General features: G+C 35.3%; 1 protein-coding gene across 5 annotated transcripts in view; it reads right to left on the bottom strand.

Moving 5' to 3' along the window:
* The window catches only part of TPR (translocated promoter region, nuclear basket protein), a 65,836-nt gene that overhangs the window by 11,891 nt on the left and 29,878 nt on the right, over positions 1–24,067 (bottom strand). For all 5 annotated transcript variants that reach the window (XM_032862615.1, XM_032862614.1, XM_032862612.1 and 2 more), the window contains exons 25-42: positions 23,041–23,244; positions 22,752–22,936; positions 22,199–22,346; positions 18,404–18,541; positions 17,987–18,118; positions 16,664–16,794; positions 14,936–15,146; positions 13,809–13,952; positions 13,280–13,478; positions 12,014–12,219; positions 11,750–11,811; positions 9,204–9,412; positions 8,173–8,445; positions 7,321–7,469; positions 6,438–6,521; positions 3,109–3,309; positions 2,137–2,268; positions 1,832–1,922 (exon numbers count right to left, since the gene is read on the bottom strand). In XM_032862615.1, the coding sequence (XP_032718506.1) occupies positions 1,832–1,922; positions 2,137–2,268; positions 3,109–3,309; positions 6,438–6,521; positions 7,321–7,469; positions 8,173–8,445; positions 9,204–9,412; positions 11,750–11,811; positions 12,014–12,219; positions 13,280–13,478; positions 13,809–13,952; positions 14,936–15,146; positions 16,664–16,794; positions 17,987–18,118; positions 18,404–18,541; positions 22,199–22,346; positions 22,752–22,936; positions 23,041–23,244 (2,899 nt within the window). The remainder of the gene's footprint in view (positions 1–1,831; positions 1,923–2,136; positions 2,269–3,108; positions 3,310–6,437; positions 6,522–7,320; positions 7,470–8,172; positions 8,446–9,203; positions 9,413–11,749; positions 11,812–12,013; positions 12,220–13,279; positions 13,479–13,808; positions 13,953–14,935; positions 15,147–16,663; positions 16,795–17,986; positions 18,119–18,403; positions 18,542–22,198; positions 22,347–22,751; positions 22,937–23,040; positions 23,245–24,067) is intronic.

Below are 24,067 nucleotides of genomic sequence, written 5' to 3'. Positions count from 1 at the left end.
TTGGTTAATGGAATCAATTAAAAGATAACGTTTATATTCTGGATTTCTTAAACTTTGAATGTCAATGGTTCTTCACATGTCTAGGTCTTCTACATACACGCTAGAAACAACAGAAGCTGGCTCTCACTGCGAAAGTAGGCTATCAGAATTTAGTGGTTTTACAAGTCAAGGTCTGGAATCGGATTCTAGCTAACCTCTACACCCAACACGGGGCTCAAATTTATAACCCCAAGCTCAAGAGTCACATGCTCTACTGACTGAGCCAGCCAGGCACTCACTCTCGGATTCTTAACTGGTACCTAAACTGATAAGCTTATTATAAGAATTGAACACAGGTGACCCTTGAACAACATGGCTTTGAACTACACATGTTCACTTTCAGGGGATTTTTTACAGTACATACTGTAAATGTATTTTCTCCTCCTTATGATTGTCTTAATAATGTTTTCTTTTCTCTAGCTTACTTTATTGTAAGATTACAGTACGATAAACTACAAATATGTGGTAATCAACTATTTTAATGATATCAGTAAGGCTTCTGGGTCCACAGTCGGCTATTAGTAGTCAAGTTTTTGGGAAATCAAAAGTTGTATGTGAATATTTGACTATGCAGGGGGTTTGGAGTCCCTAACCCCGGCACTGCTCAAGGGTCAACTGTAATTTAATACAAGTATAGTTGCTCAAGAAAAGCACTCTTTTTATAACTTTCTGGCAATATACCAAATCCATCCACTAATTTAATTTTATCCAGAGCATTGGGCCTATTTTTGCATGATTGTAAATAACAAAGTCTTCAAAGGGATTCAATGAGCATCTACTCTATGCTTTGTATAAGGGAAAAATGGCTATGAACACTAGCCCCCCAAAAACTTAACTTTTAGTGATAATACCAAAGGAGGCAAAAATACTTCCTCCTGTATCCCGACGATATGACACACACAAGATGTTTCTTAAATCCATAAAATGTTTTATAAAATATAAATTATAGGCCAAAGTATCATTAATTTCTCTCCTTATGTCCCTTAGAAAGCAGTACTATTTTTTAGTATATGGATTAATATTTTTTTCTTAAAAAACTTTAAAGTTGAAAGGTTGCTTATACCCTTGCTTTATCTTAATTCAAAGAAGCATGTACCTTGCATTCTTATACACATAGGCTTATATGGAAACTCAGACACACTGTTTTCTCAACAGTCTAAATATATAAGGTTTTACTATGTTACCATTTATGATTTTAGCTCAGTATTATCTGTAAAATCAGAGTAATATACCAGATGATTACCGATTCCTTAAAACACATTTTAAAAAGATTCTAAAATAAAATTATTTTCTATGATTTCCATAATCCTTTAATACCTAACATTTCAGTGAGGTCTGGACTCATCCTTCCAAATATTTAACAAAAGTATGTCACAGTAACCAAAATATCTTTTATTCAATGGAAAACCAGTCAACCAGTAAAGCTCCAATACCCATAAACCTTCAAATGTGGGCTTGATTCAGACAACCTCTTCTGACTGTGAACTGCTAATACTGCTGTTAGAGGTCCCTAATTGACCTTTTCCACTTAGTAAAAAGACCAGCAACACACTGTACTTATAATACTTTACAGATTTCAGAACGCTGGAATCTTAAAGATTGATATATTAGAAAAGACAGTATGACTTCAGAGTGATATAGTAGACTTTGTAAGATAATAGTAGCAAAACTAGAAATAAGCTAATCTCTTGCCAATTTACTGAATGTTATTTCCTACATAATTAAATGCAATCCTAATTTAGAAGACACTACCAGAAGCATTCAATTAAAAAGAGATGAAAAAAGGTCTCACCGCTGTTTTGAGAATCAGCAGCTCTCTGATTACTTTCACCTCCACCCATACTTTCTTCTGTTTCTGTACCTGGATCAGTCCCATCACCACCCTATAAACAAAATATGGTGACTAAGAGCAAATAAATCAAACAATTACCTTAAAACATAACAACTAAACTAAACCACAGTAACAACAAACAAAAAACCCCAAAGGTATAAAAAGTTTTAGTGTTCTGAGAATACAGGCCTGTGAATATCCTTGGAAAACATTGTTTTCTACGAAGTTCTTGAAAAAAGTGGATGATCAAAATCCTAGCCAGTTACCTCAGCATCATCAGCTTCGTATCCATCATTGCCGTCTGCACTGCCGGTGCCTTCGTTACTGTCCTCACCCTCGTCTCCCATCCCTGTGTCATCTTCATCATCGTCATCATCATCTTCATCCTCCTCGTAATCCTGGTAGACACATGCCCAAGTAAAAACAAAGATCTTAGATGTAGCACACATATTCTGCACTTCTTGATAGCGTATCTAAAAAGTTCAATGGCACACCACTGATCAGGACACAGGAGCTGTCTCGAGAACTGTATGGAATACATTCAGTGGCAGCAAATATCAAAATTGTGAGGCTTACTGGAATGAGTACAATAATCACCAGTTCTGTATTCTAACTGTTCACATGAGATCAGTTCAAAGACTAAAGCTCCTAAATGTCCACTAAGTGTCAGATGCCACTTTATTTCTAAATTTAAAGGGTGGCATCAAAGAAAACAAATCATGAAATTATATTACACTATGAGCTTTTAAAAAACACTGTTTGATTAATGAAAGGTTCTAAAATGAGTGGTTGTCAATATAGGTTTAATCCCCAAAATAAAATATAGTTTCACTTAAAATATGCTTCAATTAGCAAAGAAACAACAACAAAAAACCCTCCATTATTTTTTGAAAAAAATTAAGGGACTATATAAGAAAAAAAATCTTATTCTCTTCTTATCTCTAGAAATGATAGAGCTTATAATTAAATCCAGTCTCTTATCAATAAGATTTAAAATTAAGTTTAATTAACAAATTTAGCAAATCCTAAAGGGCTTAGCAATGAAAAAAGATGGATTTTTTCATCACTTGTTCTATGCTCAATTTCATTATAAAATGTTAATTTCAGAACTATTTGGATAAAAAAGGCAAAATAATCTATTTAAACTGACAGGGAAGCAGATGTTACTGGTTGATGAATTAGAAGTTGTAAGGATTTAGGCATTTCATCCAGCAGTTTAAAAACAATGGATGATTTACCTCATGTTCCCCATCATTTTCATCATCATCCTCTTCTTCATCATCACTGTCAATCACAATGACATCATCTCCTTTGCCCTGACCATCTTGGGATGAAGTTGTTGTTTGCTGATCTGACTGAAGGGGTCCAAGGTCTATTTGTAGAGACTGAGAGGTTTCTTCACTGTCTTCCATTGGAGTATAATCTCCCTGGGTAACTCCCTTTAAGAGTAACAAAATGAAAACTTAAAAATTTAGAATGTTAAATATACCTAAAACTACCAGTGAGATACTGTATATCTAAGACAGAAAAATACTTGTGGACTGGTAGCATTTTATTTTTAAAATATGGTTTTTAAAAGCAGAATTAGAGTGGGTGACTCAGTTAGTTGTCTTCGGCTCAGGTCATGGTCCCGGGGTCCTGGGATTGGAGCCCAAGAGCTCCCTGCTCAGTGGGGGTCTGCTTCTCTCTTTCCCTCTGCCCCTCCCCAGCTCGTGCTCTCGCTCTCTCTCTGAAGTAAATAAATAAAATCTGTTTAGAAAATTAAGAAAAAAAAAAAAAGGAATAAATTTGAGGCACTTGTGTGGCTCAGTTTTAAGTGTCCAACTCTTGATTTCGGCTCAGGTCATGATCTCAGGGTCATGAGATTGTGCCTGGCATCAAGCCCCAAGTCAGGCTCCACACTCAGCACAGAGTCAGCTTGAGATTCCTTCCCCCTCTCCCTCTGCCCCTCCCCTTGCTCACGTGCTCTTTCTAAAAACAAATGAAAAAAATCTTAAAAAACATAGAAAGCAGAATTAATTTGAAACACTTGCTAAAGAAAATAAATCATTGGATTTCTTTACTGTCTTCCTATAGAAGGATTATTAAAAACCTCACTGGCTAATCACTAAAAAAGAAAAAAAATGCAATATATATAAATATAAATATATGTGTATTTAAAACTACCAGGGGAATATTGTAGATCAGTGTTGTTCAAAAGAAACATATTGTCATCCACAATGTGAGTCATATACATGATTTTAAATTTTCTAGTAGTCATTTCAAACTTAAAAAAGGAAACAAGTGAAATTAGTGTAATGATATTAATATATATAAAATATCTCAGTATGTTATCAGACTAAAAATTACTGATCAGATATTCTACCTTTTAAAATTTATAATTAGTCTTTAAAAGCCAATGTGTATTTTATACTCACAGCTTATCTCAATTCAGACTAGCTATATTTGAAGTGTTCAACAGCCAATGTGATGAGATGACAATGCAGTTGCAAACCAATGTCAGAAAAAAGAATATCCATGGGCCTGCAACTTATTATTATTAAAAAAAAAGTTTACTCCCCAAACCAGAAATAGTCATAGGAAACACACTAAACAAAATAAGCTATTATTGCTGTAAATTTACAAAGGCACTTCTCCTCCTAAAAACTCACTATTCTAAGCCTTCAAACCACATTAAAGACATCAGGAACAAAAACAATTCTTTGCTTAATGCATCCTCATAATTCCATCTTGTTAGCTATTGAAATAAACTGTAATTTAAAACTTTATTTTTGTAATTTACCATAAAAAAATTAAATGTCTACTTTTTAGTTAAGCACATGGCAATCTATTTTTTGTACAAGCCTGAAACAAAGTCTTATGAACTCATTCATAAAGATTACATTTGCTGTAATGGAAAAAAATGAGCAATTCATGATATAATTAAAAATGGGCTTCAAAGGGATGTGCTTATTTCAAGAAAAGCAACACTTATAAAGAACATCTGCTTCACTGTCAGAAAATCAGAAAAACGAACTGTTACACATTCAGTAGATAGTGCTAAAAATGGAATGGAAGCCAAATGGTACTTCTGAATCATAGACAATTTTGCCAATCTCAAGAAAAAGATTTGTAAAGATTTTAGTGTAACTTAACCAAGTCTGGCAATAAATTAGAAATTCACATATTATTTCAAAACTGTTATTACACTTTTCAGATACGACACTCTGAAGGATACATGAAACAGAGGTCATTTAGAGTACTATGCATTCATCTCTAAGGTCTGGTTTTCTGTTCTTAGTCGGGGAAAATTAACTTAAAAATTAATTCATCTAAGAAACTAAAATTCACTTGCAATCTATGGTTGCTTTTAATTAGCTTGAGATAACTCCTTAATTTCATACAGACAATTTTAGAATAAATGATCATGAAAATTAATCCAGCAAAAACTCTTTCAGGGTAAAGAGCATAACTAGAACTTAGACAGCCTGAGTTAAAGTTCCACTTTCAGTGCTATCAGAACTTCGGTAAGTTACTTATTCGACTATCAGTTTATTTACCCGTACAATAGGGCTGTTAAGGATTAAGTTTGTTAATAAATGCTAACTTCTTAGAACAACACTTGGCATACACAGTAATGAGTTTATTAGTAGTAGTTAAATTATGAATTGAATTCTCAATTAGTGTGGTAGAGTGGATGAAAGAAAAGTAAATAATGTTTTGAGCACATAATGTATGGCAGGTACTATTTTAGGTACTTTATAATACTAAAAATCGTGTTATATTATTCCAACAGATAAGGAGACTAAGGCTTAGAGAGAATCAATGACTTTCCATAGCACATAGCTTCTAAGTGGTATAGTCAGGAACAGAACCTAATGGTTTGTAGCTTCAGAGTCTACACATTTCCCCTAGTGAGGGCGCCTCTGGAAAAGCCTCACTTAGAGTTCAGAAAATTAAAAAAATACACAAGTGCATTTCCTTTCATAGGTTATTTTATTTCAGTAAGAGAAGCAAGAGAGGGGAGAGCTACAGAGGACCATCAAGGGGCACTATAGATTAACTCAAGACACAGCAAGCACTTATACCTCCAAATAATCAACGGGATTAATCTTTACTCATGATGACTCTTGGCTTGCCAAAATCTGTACCACGTATAAACAAAAAAAAATTTTTTTTTAAAGATTTTATTTATTTACTTATTAGAGTGCATGTGCACAGGCATGAACAGGGGCTAAGGGAGCAGTCACAGGGAGAGGGTCAAGCAGACTCCATGCTGAGCACATTGCTGGGTCAGGGTTCAATTCTCATGACCCTGAGGATCATGCTCTGAGCCAAAATCAAGAGTCAGATGCCCAATGGACAGATGCCTAATGGACTGAGTTAAAAAAAAATTTCTTTAATGATGTTTCCAAGGCAGTATACTAATTAAGAGTAAAGCAAAGCAGAAACTGCGATGGTAATTCCAATATTCCATTAAGTTTAAAAGCATCAAGTTAAAAAGAAGTCCAAATAATGTTTCAATTTGTCAAAGCAAATTTCATTCATTAAAAGCAACAATTTGCTATTTTAAATATGTTTTACTTACTTCTCCAATGGAATCTTGAGAATCCTGGTTATATACTTGAGTTTCTACCTCTCCATCAGTACTTTCTTCTGCCATAACTTCTTCCTGAATCGTAACACACAAGTGTGTTAACCAGATCCATTCACTAGATGAGGGATCACCTACTCAGCTAGTTCTCTCAATACAATAAAGCTTCAATCTCTAATTTTATGAAGCAGTACAATATAAATGTTCTTACATTATATGATATAATCAGTCACATTCCTCTTCAGTATAAACAAGACTTACAAACACTAATTAAATACATGCTAATTATATTAACTGAGTAGTCTTAATGTTTTGGAGTAAAACTTAATTCACTACAATTTCAGCTTCAACAAAAGCAAATAAAGGGGATATAGCTTTGGTTAATCTGAGAAAAAGAAGGCAGACAATGGTTTAAAATGTTCATGAAACTTAAACTCTTTATTCTTTGAATTAAAAAAACACCCAATTTTGAAATGGAATACAAATTAGATTTTTATAACTGTGTTTTGTTTTGTTTATTTTAAGAGAGAGAGAGAGAGAGAGAGAGGTCAGGGAGAAGGGACAGAAGGAGAGGGAGAGAGAGAATCTTCAGCAGGCTTCACGCCCAGCACAGAGCCCAAAGTAGGGCTCGATCTCATAACCTGAGAGAGCTGAATCAAGAGTTGGATGCTTAAGTGACTGAGCCACCTAGGTGTTCCGTAACTGTTTTTTAACTGAATTGACAAATAATTAAATTAAAGATATACTAAGAATTAGAAAAAAATGTTGGCAACAGCAACAACACCTGAGCTGTCAGTTGAAACTTCAACAGGAGTTTTTTAGGTGATGGAGTCTGGTCCATTCACCTAATAATGTTGTAACTGAAAGAGTATTTTACCTCAGTTCCTACAGGGGTAACACTTTTCAACTTCTTTGGAAGAGGCATTTCCACTGTGTCATCAGAGACTTGATCTGATGCTTCTATGGTGCTATCCTCTTCTTCTTCACGTGTCCGTTTAGGCAAAGAAGAACTTGGGGTAGCTGACACTTTGAAATTACATAATTTAAATCTTGAATTAGAGGATGATAGTGAACTCAATGAGACAAAGTTAATTTTTGAAATAGTTTGGTCATTTAACTAAAGGAAGACATAGTAAACACTTAACTGAACAATTCAATGTACTTTACTTCTGCTAATATCTGTAAACAAAGGGCAACCTAGGCTCTAAATCAATGGTCTTATAGTATCAATTTCACCTGTGATTAGTAAACGCCATCAACTTTTACAGCAATGCATCCGATTCATTGTGTAGTGATATAATTGCAAAGTTTACATAAGCCCTTCTATAGTTATAAAACCCAGGACTCCTATGATAACAAAACTTATATTGTATGTTTAGATTTGAAAATCCTTATATGGTCTTCTCTTACATGTCTTTTTTCTCAGAACCTGTATGAAGTTACATATAATGTTACGGGGTTGTATCACTTTAAAAATCAGTCAAAATAACTGGAGGAGAAGAAAGATCTGAATGATGAAAATGAGTGATCTGGTAATAAACATGAAATCAAGTGTTAGGAATCCATTTGTCCTTTCTAACACCTATTAGAAAACAAGTATGTCCAAAGAATACTCAAGATGTGTATTTTACATTCAAGAAACTATAAATGCACAGGTCTACTCTAACTTTATTTTAAAATTAAGTTTCCCAAAAAATAAAAATCAATCAACCAATCAAACCAAGCTTACCAGTGCCAAATACTGCTGTGGAAGTAGAAGGCCGCTCAACTGGCGAACTTTGAACAACCTCTACTATGTTGGGGGACAGCTCTTGATTTGCAGGCTCAATCTGAGGATGACTCTGCTGGGTGGGCTGCACAAAAGCTGTAGCCTGTGTTTGCTGCTGAACAGTTAAAATAGGCTGAGGAATAGAAGGCTGGACATTAGGACTAGTAGAACGGACAGAACCACTTGTGCTTCCAAAAACTGGAACATGCTCCACAGGCCCTTCTGACTGCATAGCTGAAAAATAATTGCAATACTTAATGTATTAAGTTTTCTATTCCTAGCAAAGCTGGATTTTCCCTCCCTACTGTGTAACTGGTAATGTTTTGCATAGTTATTTGTGTACATACCTCTTACCATGCACTAAGCAAAAACTGTATGGGTAAGCATAATGTATCATGCATTTTTTGTGATGCCTATGTGCCTGCTATGGTAGTGTGTGTATGGTGGCATAATTAAATAAATATCTAAAACTCTTCCTAAGATTTTATTTAAATTACAATTAATTAAGATAAATAAATCAAAGAAGCTCAAAGACAAATTATAAATTTTTAGTAAGCATCAGTAATGAGTAAGAAGCTACCCAGGGGAACAAAGTGGAAAAAGTCAGACAGTTTCAGTGAAAAACTGGTCTTGGGTTGAACCAGTGTTTTTGTATGGTTTTCCAAGGTAGATTTCATATCATTGTCTTTAACCATTAGGAGTAGAACTGCTGGCCTTAGAAAAACATGCTGTATACTTATAAATGTGTTATTTTCCTCCTTCTTCAGCTTCAAAAGGAAGCAGAAAGGAAGGGAATGGAAAGAGGGAGGAAATTCATGCACTAATGAGCATCCTAGGAGTCACACCCTTGAAAATATTAACTACCCACTATTACTATATGTTTTACTTTAGCTTTAGTGGAAATCTCATTTATCCTTGAAGTTGCTATCATCTTCTCATAATAAATCTAAATAAGCAGTCAATCCAATCAGATCTGTTCCCATTTTACTTACCTTCCTGTGATTCTACTTGCGTGGTGGGCATCACTGTAGCTGTTGGGGTAGTAGTAGGATTTGTAACAGTTGCGGGTGTGACCATTGGGCGGATACTAGCCCTGGGTGTTGATTTATTCCCAGCCATTGCTGCAGCTGTCACTTTACTTGGAGTAGACACAACAGGAGTAGGCTTGATATTGGCTGTTGGTGGGTCTGATGTGCTGGCACTTATAGAGGGGAAAATATAAGAATAATGATTCATAAAAAACTACTATAAATATCCCTTATAAAGTACATATACTTTATAAAAAAAAAACCACCACATAATCTTAAGAAAGAATAAAACTGGAGATCATGATCCCAGATTTCAAGATATATTATAGTAATCAAAACAGTATGGTACTAGCACATAAACAGAAACAATACCAATGGAACAGAATAGAGAGCCCAGAAATAAACCGATGATTATATGGTCAATTAATCTATTAACAAAGGAAGCAAGAATTTACAATGGGAAGTCTTTCAGGAATTAGTGTTGGGAAAACTGGACAGTTACATGCAAAAGAATGAAACTGGACCACATTCTTAGACCATACACAAAAATAAACTCAAAATGAATTAAAGACCTAAATATGAGACCTAGAACCAGAAAAAGCCTAGAAGAGAGCACAAGCAGTAATTTCTCTGAAACTGGCCGTAGCAACATTTTTCTAGATTATGTCTCCTGAGGCAAAGAAAACAAAAGCAAAAATAAACATTGGGATTACAGCAAAATAAAAGGCTTCTACACAGTAAAGGAAACAACAAAACAAAAAGACACTGTACTGAATGGGAGAAGAAAACAGTAAATGATGGACTGGATAAGGAGTTAACATCTAAATTAAAGAATTCATTCCAAAAAAAAAAAAAAAAAAAAAGAACTCATGCAATTCAACACCAAAAAACCCCAAATAATCTAATTAAAAAATGGGCAGAAGACATGAACAGATGTTTCTCCAAAAAAGACACACAGATGGTTAATAGATACATGAAAAAATGCTCAATATCACTAATCATCAGGGAAATGGAAATCAAAACCACCATGAGATATCATCTCACACAAGTCAGAGGGCTAGTATCATAAAGACAAAAATTAACAAGTGTTGGCAAGGATGTAGAGAAAAGGGAGCCTTGTGCATTGTTGGTGGGAATGTAAATTGGTGCAACCACTCTGGAAAATAGTATGGAGGGTCCTTAAAAAATTAAAAATAGAATTGGCATATGATCCAGTAATACACTACTGGGTGTTTACACAAAGAATATGAAATAGGTGAAGGGGATTAAAAGTACACTTGTGGGCGCCTGGGTGGCTCAGTGGGTTAAGCCTCTGCCTTCGGCTCAGGTCATGATCTCAGGGTCCTGGGATCGAGTCCCGCATCGGGCTCTCTGTTCAGCAGGGAGCCTGCTTCCCTCTCTCTCTCTCTGCCTGCCTCTCTGTCTACTTGTGATCTTTCTCTGTCAAATAAATAAATAAAATCTTTAAAAAAAAAAAAAAAAAGTACACTTGTGATGAGCAACCAAGTAACATATAGAATCACTGAATCACTATAATACATCTGAAACTAATATAACACTGTATTTTAACTATATTGGAATTAGAAAAATAAATAAACCAAAGAAAATTAAATAAATAAATAAACCAAAAACCACTGAGTTGTACTCTTTTTTTTTTTTTAATTTATTTGACAGAGATCACAAGTAGGCAGAGAGGCAGTCAGAGAAAGAGAGGGGGAAGCAGGCTCCTCACTGAGCAGAGAGCCCGATGAGGGGATCAATCCCAGGACCCTGAGATCATGACCTGAGCCGAAGGCAGAGGCTTAACCCACTGAGCCTCCCAGGTGCCCCAGCTGTACTCTTTAAATAGGTGAATTGTGGGGCTTGTTAATTATATCTCAATAAAGCTTTAAAAAGGAAAAAAAAAAGGCACCACGTGTTTCTTCAATAGATGTTCAGCAAGTATGATAGAGATATAAACTCAGACCCTATTAATTCTATTTTTCCAAACGTGCTTTGGGTACTTTTGGCAGATTAAAAAAAGATTATTATAGAGTATAATTCTATATTTTTTGTTCACTAAATATTTTAAAACTCTTACTGAAGAAGTTTTGAATTTAAGCATTAAAAACTATGCAAGAAATGTTCTATAATGGTGCATCCTGACCAAGTAGAAAATACTCAGTTGTTAATCACTGAATCTAAGTCTTAGCCTAGCTTCCTAAATTTGTTATCACATAACATCACAGAGAAAATCAGTAGCCTCTTAGAAGTCTAAAAGATGAAAGATATCTTGTTTTTTTTTGGTCACAGAGTTCTACCTGACAGGAAAGTATGGTGAAAACAAGAGTTCTGGAAAAAAGGGTTGGTAACTACATGGTGCAGTTTTGCACAGATAAATAGCTCTTTAGTACATATTTTTAGACTATAGATTTGTTTTCTCCTTGAAGATCACTAACTCTTGCTTTAAGTTTAAAAGAAACTTTAAAAGAAAAAACAGATTAACAAACTGTGAGAGAACTAAAACTCACATTCCTCTTTCACCAGAAGCTGGAGTTGTTTTCAAAGTGATCTGTCTCTGCTGTTCTGGGACCTATAAAAAGAAAACTATGGATTATTTTGCCTGCCCTACAAGAGTTCACTAAACAATGCCATCAAAATATTTTACTTTTATTAATTCTCTCTGTATACTTTATTTAGCCAAAATTCACTGACAAAGCTTCTAAATCACCAGATACCTTCAAGTAAAATGTACAAAGACAGAATGATTTATTTACACAGAATCAGCCAACCACCTTATTAGTAGGTTCTTGAGGCTCATCTCTCTGCTCAAGGTGTCTCTCTTGATGCTCTCGGAGTTCTCTTTCTAAGCGACTAATTCGACCTTCATACTGGGATTTAAGAGCAGTCATTCGAACATCCAACTCATCTTTCTGCTGATCTAAGGCTCCATTCCTTTGTTTAAGCTCCTCATTTTCTTTAGTTAACTGATCTTTCACACCTAAGGAAGTAACCACGTGAATCTATTAATATTATAATCAAACACTGGAAGTAAAGAACATTTGTGTACTTCAACAGGTACGTTAAGATTGTTATCAGATTCTATTCCCGAGCTTTAACATCTACAATTAACTGATATACAATATATCTGAATAAGCAAAATTCTAAACGTATCTATATTACTCCAATATGAAATGTACCTACCGCAACATGAAAGTTCGTTAACTTTCTCTAAGATCTCATAAAGATAAAGGATGTTTACAAACTGCAGTCAGAAGTCCTTTCACACGACCTTTACTATTTCAACACATTATTAAAATACAAAGATATTATAAATTGTCAAATATTCATTTCATATAATCTAAAGCACATACTAAAAATAATTAGGTAACATTTTTTAAATGAAATAACTGCTGAAACACTATATTACAGCTCATTTAAAAAATTGCTTACAATAAAACCTAGCTGACTGGTCATTTTATTTACCCACTCACTAAGCAGAACAGCAAACAAGGTGCAGTTATGTCCAGAACATTGTAGCACTGGGCCCTCACAAACTGAATCACTGGGATGGTAAGATCCAATGCCATCTAGGAGTTTACAGAAGGCCTCTGAACAGCACACTGTGGACCCAAAGGATCACCAACACAAGGTACTAACAGTTACACAACAAAGCAGAAAGCCAACAGTACTTCCTATTACTAGCCAACAATTAGGAAAGGTTCATAAATAGATGAGGAACATCCTCATCATTTGAAAATTCAGACTGTTCTAATTCTGCATCTAATTAAATAAGCCTTATATACATTTTAAGTAGCCTCCATGCCCAGTGTGGAGCCTATGAGGGGCTTGAACTCACAATAGTGAGATCAAGAGCTGAGCCGAGATCAAGAGTCCCTCAACCATCTGAGGCCCCAGGCATTCCACTCTAGTATTTAAACCACATACACAGAAACCACTTCATAGTATTAACTTATTTCTTTCACATTGAAATTTTAAGCCTGCATCAAATAACCAACTTTCACTCTCAAGTTCAAACTTCAGCATATACAGAAATTTACCAGCTAAGTGTGCAATCTTTGACTTTGCTGCTACTATGGCCTTTCTTGTTTTTTCTTCCTTTTCAGTTATCTGCTGTCGGAGCTGCTCCTCTTGTGTGGTTCTATCTTGAAGATCCTGACGGAGTCGTGAAAGCTCAGACTGGAGCTGCACAGTCTGTTCCTGCAGATTTCTTGCTTCTGCCTCTTTTTCAGATAATGTCTTTTAAAGAAAAGCAAAGTATTCACCATGTAATTCAATCAAATCAATACAAACTGTATTTCAGACAGAATGAAAATGTAACTTACTAATCTGCTTATTTAGATTAAAAGGAAGTATAAATGTAAAATGGTGGTCAAACCACCATTAAAGTAGATACCTGATGACTGGATACTATTTATATACACAAATCATTCAGGTAAAAAGGATAAATATGCATAACAAAGATTAGGTATTTCCATTTGACAAGAGAGAGTATTTAACATATTTCTTCTAGTATTTAACAGGCAAATAATTAGGGACATGTACTCTTAAGTACTCTCACACTCATACCTTCTGCAGATTTTCTACTTGACTCTCTAGTGATTTTGTCTTTGTTTCAGCTTGATTGAGGGTCTCTTTGAGCTCCTGCATTTCTTGGACTGAGACATGCTGTTCCTGGTGGTCTCCAGAAGACTGAGCTGAGGTCTCCATGACCTAAGAGGACAAGCAGTAATAATATACTTTCACATTTTACTTAGTAGTTCCACTTCTAAAAGTTCATCTAAGGAAACAGTCACAACTACACAAAAAATTTACCTTAAGGAGTATTCACAAATGAACTTTCTATGGAATAACTCTACTGCCTGAAAGTAAGGTTGCTAGTTAAAAAAGTTAGGGTTTTCCATACAACTGGATACTAGCCATCTAATCAAAATGATTGTAGATGGATGTTTGACACAGAAGTGTATTTTCACAGAAATGAGTAAGGTGAAAAAGCAGGCTACAAAAATATAAAAATGATCTTACTTCTTTGGAAAAACACATTACATACATGTTAAGGAAGGCATACTGAAGTACTAATAGCAGTCAACACCAAGGGGTACGAATTTTGGATTTTTAAAATATATTTTCTAATCTAACAGGTGCTAAATATGTAATTAAGTCAACATACAAGTTTTTTTACTTTGGGGAATTAGTTTAGATCCAAAATGTAGTAAGAACTAAAAAATTCTTTTTGATAGGTGGTTAATGTACACTGTTGATATAACGCTATGAATGAAGCCTGATTAATTATAAAGAACAATCATTTTTTGGATATATATAATTTTATATAACTCAGCAGTGAGTTACAAGAACAGGTTTGAAAAGGGGCAATGTTAAAGACTGGAAAACTAAACTAAAAATACCTAGCATTTACTAAAATTTGTTTATGAACTTACAGTGTAATGTGAGGCATATTAAAGAGCAAATCTTAAAACCAAATAAAGATATCAATATAAACTTAAACTCATGTTCACAATCTAAAGACCAATAATAAAAATAAGAAATAAGACTTTCAGGAATCATTATATATGTGTGTAAAGTATATAAGCCAAAACTGTGTATGCCAAAAATTACATATATATATATATATATATATATATATTTTCATTTATGCACATAGAGAGAGAGAGAGAGAGAAAATTACTTCAAAATACCTTGTCCTGTTGTGCTTTAAGTTCTTCATATTGAGTCTTGTATCTACGCCCAATCTTCTTGACCTGAGTAATAGTTTTGACTTTTTCTTGGATATCAATGATTTTGGCGTCTAAGTCCTTTTGTATGGTTTCCTTTTCACTTCTTACTTTATTTAAGTCTTCCTTTAGACTCTGGATTAAGTTCTGGTTGTTGGTCAAAGATGCATTTGATCTAAACAAAGAAAAAAATGGGGTAAAGGAGAAAGATAAATATAGGAGACTTTTTTCAAATTTTAAAATCCTTTCATTTATATTACTATATGTTTTAGAATGTTTGGTATTTTAAAATACTAAAACACACACACACTCCAAAAGATAATTCAGTAATGATGAATTTGTGATCCTTTAGAAAGGTTTTATTCCCTTACTGTAAAGGCATACATGCCCACTTTAAATAAGAGAAAACCTGAGCTACCAGTGGCTAATTAACATGCACAACTTTACACAGTAATCAAATGTTAGTACACAGATTTTAATCTACTTCTCCCTGATATCAAATCTATACTCTTTCTATCATATTGGGTGTTGAGAAAGTAAGTCAGGCTTTGCAGTCTTTATCACATGTTCTTCCTTTCTTACAATTTAAAAATGTGAAAATCTTTCTTAGTTTACAGGCTGTGCAAAAACAGGCATTTAGGTTATAGTCTGCCAACCCCATATTCATCATAAACTGAATTTGAGGGCAGATGACCTGAATTAAGAGTGTGGGTTTAACAACTACTAATTGTGACCTTGGGTATGTTGTGAATCTTAGTTTCCTCATCTCTGAAATTAAGTATTATCTTTCCTACTCAAAATGCCAGACTGTTATAAAAAAAGAAAAGAGAATAGAGATGAGAAAAATTCATAAGTTGTCAAGCTTTATAGAAGTAGGGAATGACATAAACAAATAACATAAAAACTTTAAAAAGGTAAACCAGAAACATCAATTTTAATATTAAATTCCTTAACTTGATTTTTTAAAGCAAGCAGACTCCTGGCTGAGCATGGAGCCCAATGAAGGGCTCAATCTCAGGACCTTGGAACCATGACCTGAGCTGAAATCAAGAGTCAGATGCTTAACTGACTTAGCCACCCAGGTGCTCCTAAATTTCATAACTTTTAAAGGACAATAGTTCACTGTAAATTCATTTAAAGAAACTTTTTTTTTAAGATTATGTTTATTTTTTAAAGATTATATTTATTTGAGAGAGTGAGTGAGCAGGGACAAAGGGCAGAGGGGAAGCAGACTCCCGGCTGAGTAGGAAGCCTGATGAGGACCTTGATCCCAGGCCCCTGAGATCATGACCTGAGTCAAAGGCAGACACTTAACTAACTGAGCCACCCAAATGCCACCATTAAAAAAAAGTTTCTAAAAACTTATGTTATTACACACTTCCAAATACTCATAAATATAGAGTAACCAAAAGAAGAAAAACCTACTTACAGAAGTTATTCTGACTATTTACAAACACTTTAGAACCAAAGGTACAGATTTTTAAAAAAATAATCATATATAAAGACATAAAATTAAATTATGGTTTGCTTGGCTTCAGAAGTAAAAAAGGGAAAGCCGCGCGTAAGGGCTCTAGCAAGTTTCATTTTTTCTAAACTCAGGACGCACTTGGAGAGTCAATACATAAAGAGTAGAAATAAACTTGCTTAAGAATTCATATACTAATACACAATTTAAGGCTTCTTTCCATTTACCTTGCTATTTCAGCTTTAAGTCTCCCAATTTCTTCAGTCAACTGTTGAATACGCTTAGTATGAACTTCCTTTTCAGAAAGGAGCTTCCGATATTCTTCTGTATCTGGATCTTTCTGCTGACTTACTAGATGCTAGAGTAGCAAAAATGCATAATATGGTTTTATAGGTTTTATGAAACTAATGTGCTATAAAACTAATGTGCTAATAAAACAACACCATTATCTCATTACGTTTACATAAGATGCCTTATATACATGGTGATCAAGCACCAAACTACAAAATAAGATTGAATTTTGGTCTGTTTAGCTAAAAAGCCTAGCCAAAATGGAAAAGGGAAATAAAGTAAATGTCATTATGCATTATTTTTTCACAACTGCAAACAAATATTTCAAAACAGTTACAAAGGAGCCAAATAAAGGCATCCAGAGAAATCATAAGCTTTTAATATTAAATATCTACTTTCACTAAAGTGACGTTTATAAGAAAAAAATGTCTATAAATCATTATAATGGAAACCAAAAATATGAAGATAATCCTAAATATAACTGATTCCATTAGCTAGGAAAGAGAGCAGCAAAATTTAGGAAATCTATCTAGATTTGGGGCGACAACCCTCCTTTCTTGATTCTTCAGATTGCTTGTGTGACAAAAAGATGAATAAATGGGCTCTAAAATTTGACAGTCCTATACAGATAATAATAGTCACTATTCTAGACCATTTTCTTTTCTTTTTAAAAAAAAAAAAAAAACAAAAAACAATTTTGTTTACTTATTTGACAGAGACACAGCGAGAGAGGGAACCACAAGCAGGGGGAGTGGGAGAGGGAGAAGCAGGCTTCCCCCTGAGTAGGGAGTCTGACACGGGGCTCGATCCCAGGACCCTGGGATCATGACCTGAGCCGAAGGCAGCCGCTTGAAGACTGAGCCACCCAGGTGCCCCTCTAGCCCATTTTTGAGGTGCCAGGTAACTAGTTTACATTTACTAAATTTTTTGTAAAATGAGAAGTAGCAATATATCTTCATATTTACAAATGAGAAAAACAGGTTCAGAAAGATTAAGGAGCTCTCACAAATCACGTTAACTAGTATCTGGCAAGGCAGATTTCCAACCTTTTGTTTTCATCTAGAGCTGGAGTTTCTAACATTTCCTGTGAACAAATCTTTTTAAAGCGCTTCAATAAACTAGACAAATTCATTTTATTATGCACAAAAATATTTTAGAAATAAAGGAAAAACACAAATTTGGAATTTAAGGAAATTAGCCATTTCCTAAAAAAAATTTCCCTTTCATTAATCAACATTTCCATGTTTAACTGCATTTACCTGGTTCCGTGCTTTCCAACGTTTGACATCTTCTTCTAATAACTTCTTCTCTGCTTGCAACATACCGCTTTTCTCACTCAGCTCGGCATTTGCTTCTTGTAAGGGTAAAATATCTAACTCCAGTTTCCTTACCTGAAAATAGGGCCAGTATTTTTTTTTTTAACAACTCATGTAAAAACTCTAATATTATTTTTTTTAAATTTTTTAAAAGATTTTTATTTATTTATTTGACAGACACAGACCACAAGTAGACAGAGAGGCAGGCAGAGAGAGAGGAGGAAGCAGGCTCCCCACTGAGCAGAGAGTCCAACACGGGGCTCAATCCCAGGACCCTGAGATCATGACCTGAGCCACCCAGGTGCCCCAAAACTCTAATATTATTAAAATGACTTTGTTCTTGGTTAGTAAGTTCCAAACCTTTGCTTGCATCTGCTGTAGATCCTGCTCCAGCCTCTCTTTCTCTTCTCTTAGCATCTTATTGGTCTCCATCACTACATTCATTGTTTCAGTTTTCTTCATCAGTTCCTCATGCTGGGCCATTGTTTTTGCAGTTACCTAAAGATTTCAAACACATGTGTACAGCAACATCCAACATTTGGTCAAGACCTATCTTTTCCTACCACTTCTAATCTTCCCTACAAAAAGTAAAAAGGATTTAAATGTCAGCTTTTAAAATGGAAATTTCTGAAAGTTTCTCACGTTTCTTTTTCTATGATGCAAGCTAATGACAGAGTTTAAACAAATGCAAGAAATTACAGCAATTTAAGTGAAAAGATACAAATCCTACCAACAAATAATCAATACTAACACTGGGTAAAAACATCAGTCCAGATCTCTATTGATCTTCCCTTATCTATTCTTTTTCTTGGTATACTGAATTTATTAAGGGTTTTAAAATGTTATTTGTCCTCAGTCCCCTCCCCGTCTTATTCAGAAATTCTTCGTCTCATTTGGTTGTTTCATCACTTTGGTTGTGAGCAACTTTCCTAGATATCTGTTCAATTGTGAGGAACTTCTTTTCTCTTCTCACTGGGTATAATTATCTATCGTTTACACATTACTTTATTCCCTCAGCATTTTTTTTTTGAAGATTTTATTTATTCATTTGACAGACAAAGGTCACAGGTAGGCAGAGAGGCAGGCAGAGAGAGAGGAGGAAGCAGGCTCCCTGCTGAGCAGAGTGCCCAATGCGGGGCTCGATCCCAGGACCCTGAGATCATGACCTCAGCTGAGGGCAGAGGCTTAACCCACTGAGCCACCCGGGTGCCCCCCTCAGCATTTTTAAAGCTATGACTCAGGCCAAAGGATGAAGCTACAGCAACCAATCAAAAAGAGAAACCACAGGCCCTTCTCCCCATTCAACTGGAGCAGTTTTCCTCAGGAGTACATTTTCTAGATACGCCTTGTAGACCTCAAAGTACTAGAAAGGAAGCTCCCATTCAAGGGCAATTTATCTTGAGATACTGTAAATAATACTAATTTTTTGTCCATTTGAAATATATGCTATGCTGTAAGAAATCATCCTGTCAAATGTAACCACTATCCATAAAGTCAAACTTCTGGGATCAGGAAAGTATATTTAAATTGATTCCCATCATAACCAGTGGGATACATCTAACTCAACTGTGAATAGACACATCTCACAACCACCATGCTGCTGATTATGTGGCCTAGGGTCTCTTGCCTTATCCCCCCTTCCTTCCACTACTTCCCTGCCTCTCTCTCTTCCCTACAACAGCTGGGGTGGCTTGCTAGAGTAGGTGTGAAGATTTCAGGTCACAGGCTGTGGGGCTACTGCTGGGTGTGTGGGGGTGCTCCAGATACACCCCATTTCTTTTTTAGGTCTGAAATAATGCCTACCCCCTAATGCCACTATCCTTTCTTCAATTCCCACTACCACCCTTGGCCAAGCACAGATTGTAATCCCCTCTCTCTCCTCTGAAATTGGCCTTTGGTGAGGAATTCAGGGCTTTGCCTGTATCTTTTCCCCCACCTTAATTGAGGGGTGCTGTTTTTTCCTTCCTCCTCAAGTGCCTTTGTGCACCATCACCACTCTACTTTCCACGACACTTCTTTGCTTTGGACAGAAGCCATCAGATAAGGTTGGAAAGTCTCTGACTTCCCGTGTTTAGTTTTAGAATAACATTTACTCCCTCTCCGCCAGCCTTGGAATAAATCCTGGGTCCTTAGCCCGGCCACCCTCTGGGGTCATCGTTGGCTGATGTGGTTCTTTAGCTCAGGTTTGGATGAAGTGAAAAGAACAGTCACCAGGGGTTCTCAGACCAGCCAGCTCTCAAGGTTCTTGGTGGTTAAGCTTGGAGAAAAGCCACAGAAGAAACCTATAAGTGCACATGTGTCCTTTGAATGAACTATATTTGCTTTTGCTTTTAAAAATTGAAGTTTTTTAACAGAGTTCTCATTTGGTCATCCCTGTAATCCATTTGAGTCTAGTTAGGAATCTGACAACTAAAACAAAAAGAACCTTGAATTCAGTGCATACTTTGGTTTTGGTGCAGCTGCTTCTCACGGTCCTCAGCAGGGATTAAGAAAGAACTCAGTGTGCACGGCAGAGGCCTAAAATTGGTGGGCCTGATGTCTTGGCAAATTGCTGCTTTTTCCCTTTTTCTGTTCAAGACCAGTAAATGCTGAGATGAGGATGCATACTGAAATAAAAGCCATTGCGTTCTAAGGTTTTTTTTTTTCTTTTTAATTTAATGTTTAAGACCAGCAGCTATCAAGTCCAAAAAGCAACTGATGTTTCCATTTATCTTTTTCTCGGGGGAAACCTTAATTCTAACGGCTTAACATCCTGTAAATAAAGTTTAATGTAACAGAATTGCATAAGCAGCCTTTTCATCAACAGACTACTGCCTGCTTTTAATGTAATAAAAGAAAAGTATACGTTAAAAAAACAGGTTATGGCTCAGCATTGCCATCCTACTTTAAAAAAAAATTATTTATTTATTTTAGAGAGAGAGAGAAAAGGAGCATGCATGTGCAAGTGGGGGGAGGGGCAGAAAAAGGAGGGGGTGGGGGGGGAGAGAGAGAGAGAGAGAGAGAGAGAGAGAGAGAGACTGACTCTCTGATGAGTCTGACATGGGGTTTGATGCCAGGACCCTGAGATCATGACCTGAGCTGAAATCGAGAGTTGGTCACTTAACTGACTGAACCGCCAGAAGCCCCTTGCTTCAGTATTATTTCTGATATAACGTGTTACTTTTCACCTCTTCTGATTTTGTGTAGGTGTTGGTTTCCCCTAACTTTGTCAGTTGGGCGTTTCCTAATATTTGCCTGAAGGAAAATTAAGTGAATATGCAATCTTTTTAAAAACCCTGATTCTGCTCTTTTTCCTCCAAATGTTAATGTCACAGAATTGGAGGGTCTGTTTACTTCCATGATGAGATGTTTGAATTGGATTGTTTCCTTAAGATGTAATTCTGAAGCTTTTCATTTCTGTATGAAAACATAAATCCCATAAATCTACTCAGTTTCCCCTGGGTTTCAATACTTTTACTCTAGAAGCCATTCCAACAGTCATTACAACTCTCAATCAGTTAAAAGAAGATAAATGATTCTAGGTCTTAATTTCCTTCCTTTCAGATGTTAAGTTAATACAACTCAGAATGAGGGCACTGCAATTATAAGCTTTTGGGCAGTAGTGTAGGTTAAGGAGTTGAGCTTGTGCTATGACCATCCATCCGTTCACTACTGTATCTCCTTTTCCTTTCCTGGTTGATAGTTTTGACTATTTTTTACTCCCTTGCTGAGGAAGAAGTATTCTGTAGCAATTTCTATCTACAACCCTATCCAAGAATAACTACTCAGACATATACGTGACAACATAATAATAAAGATAACTGAAATTTATTAAGTACTCACTATGCACCGGACACATTTCTAAATGCTTCGTGTACTTTAACTCACTTAATCCTTAATATTATTATCATCCCAATATTACAGATGAGGAAATTTAAGAGCTGGGAAATTAGTATACCTAAGACACACATCTAATAGTATGAAGCTAGAATTTAAAACCATGTAGTCTGATTGCCACTAGTCTTTTATCATTATGCAGTATCATTGTTATAATGTTTTAATAGTTTATGAGTTTAGGAAAAGCGCTTATTTCAAATTAAATTTTATGTCCTAAAAAACAAAAAATGAGCTCTCTTTCGACTTAACAACTGCTTTCTTAAAGCTTAGGATACATACCTGGACTTTCTCTCTTTCAGCATTTAGACTATCCTGCAGATCCTGCAGCTCTCTTTCTAAAAGTTCAACTCTTTGTCGATAACGCAGACTCTCAACCTGAGCCACCTCAAACCTGGTTTCAGCAATTTCTTTTTCTCGTCGTATAAATCTGTAAGAACATGTAAGATTTTATTTGAATTAAAAAAAAATGCCAACAACACAGCATTTCAAAACTTAATTTTTAACATGATAAAAACCACTGACTTTAATAACTATTTTTACATCTTTTAATAATGAGGCTTTTTAAAATTATAAACAATGGCTTTACAAATGTGCATCTTTAAATTACTCAAAAGGCATTGAGCTTTTCAAAGAATCCACTCAACTTCTTACTATCAGATTTAACTTAATAATTTCTTTAATTTGGCATATGTCTAAACGTCAAAAATGATCACTAAGGGATGGAATGGGCTTTATAAGTAAATAGCTCATAACCCCCACTTCCCTAATTTATGCATTTATAGTTGCATTACACAGTTGTTGATATACCACAGAGATGAAGCACTGGATTTACCTGAGAATTTCTAAAATTTGTTCTTGAGATTTCCCTTCCTCACTGAGAGATACATTCAAGGGACCTTGTACACCTTCTTTCACAGAGGCAACAACCTTGTCACTTAATTTTTCAATCTGATCATGAAGTAATCTGTTTTGTTTCTCTAGATCTTCAGAGCGAGACATACACTTGGCAACTTCATCCTGTAAACAACAGTCTATTATAAGAGCAGACTTTCCAGTGTACATTTAAAAAACCCCAAACATTTAAATTCTCCAGAATATTCTATCATGACCTACAGTAATACCTTTAACATTCTCTCTCTTTCCTCCCAAGATGCTTTACACTCCAATAACTGCGATTCCGCTTTCTGGGTTGTTTCTTCCAAATGCTGGCGGACTGATGCCATTTTGGAAACCTGCTCCTTGGCAGCTTGCAGAGCTTCAACATCCGCAGCATGTAGCATCAATTCTCTCTCATACTTATTCTGAGCTTCCACAGCTATTTTAGCCTGTAAGAAATTATTCCTCCATTGATACAAGATTAAAAACTTATAAGCCTCGTCAATATTTTCTGAAACGATGTACACTATATTATTTGTAATAACAAAAGACAACCTAAATGTACCAAATAGGAGAATAAGTAGAGTTACACTGCATCTATTTAATGAAATATATGCTGCTTACAAGAGACCCATTTTAGACCTAAAGACACCTATAGATTAAGGGAGGGGATAGAGAAACATTTATCATGTAAATGAAGTCAAAAGAAAGCCAAAGTAGCAACACTTGTATCAGAGAAAATAGATTTTTAACCAAAGACTATAACAAGAGATGAAGATGGGCACTATATCATAATATCCAACAAGAAAATCTAATTGTAAATATTTATGCCCCCAACATGGGAGCACCCAAATAAATAAAACAATAACAATCATAAAGGAACTCATTGATAATAATACAATAATTGTAGGGAACTTTAACACCCCACTTATATCAATGGACAGATCATCGAAGCAGAAAATCAATAAGGAAACAATGGCTTTGAAATGAAAAAGTGGACCAGATGGACTTAACAGATATATTCAGAACATTTCATCCTAGCAGAATACACATTCTTTTAGAGTGCACATGGGACATTCTACAGAACAGACTCTTATCACATGCTAAGTCACAAGTCAGGCCTAGACAAATACAAGTAGACTGAGATCATACAATGCATATTTTCCCACCACATCACTAGGAAACTTGAAGTTAACCGCTAGAAAAAATGTGGAAAGGCCACAAATACATGGAGGTTAAAGAGCATACTACTAAAGAATGAGTGGATCAACC

The sequence above is a fragment of the Lontra canadensis genome, unplaced genomic scaffold (assembly GCF_010015895.1).
Source record: "Lontra canadensis isolate GAN:19392208 unplaced genomic scaffold, GSC_riverotter_1.0 scaffold24, whole genome shotgun sequence".
Taxonomy (NCBI): Eukaryota; Metazoa; Chordata; class Mammalia; order Carnivora; family Mustelidae; genus Lontra; species Lontra canadensis.
Note: the sequence above shows the minus strand (reverse complement) of the source record. Positions and strands in the feature narration are given on the sequence as shown.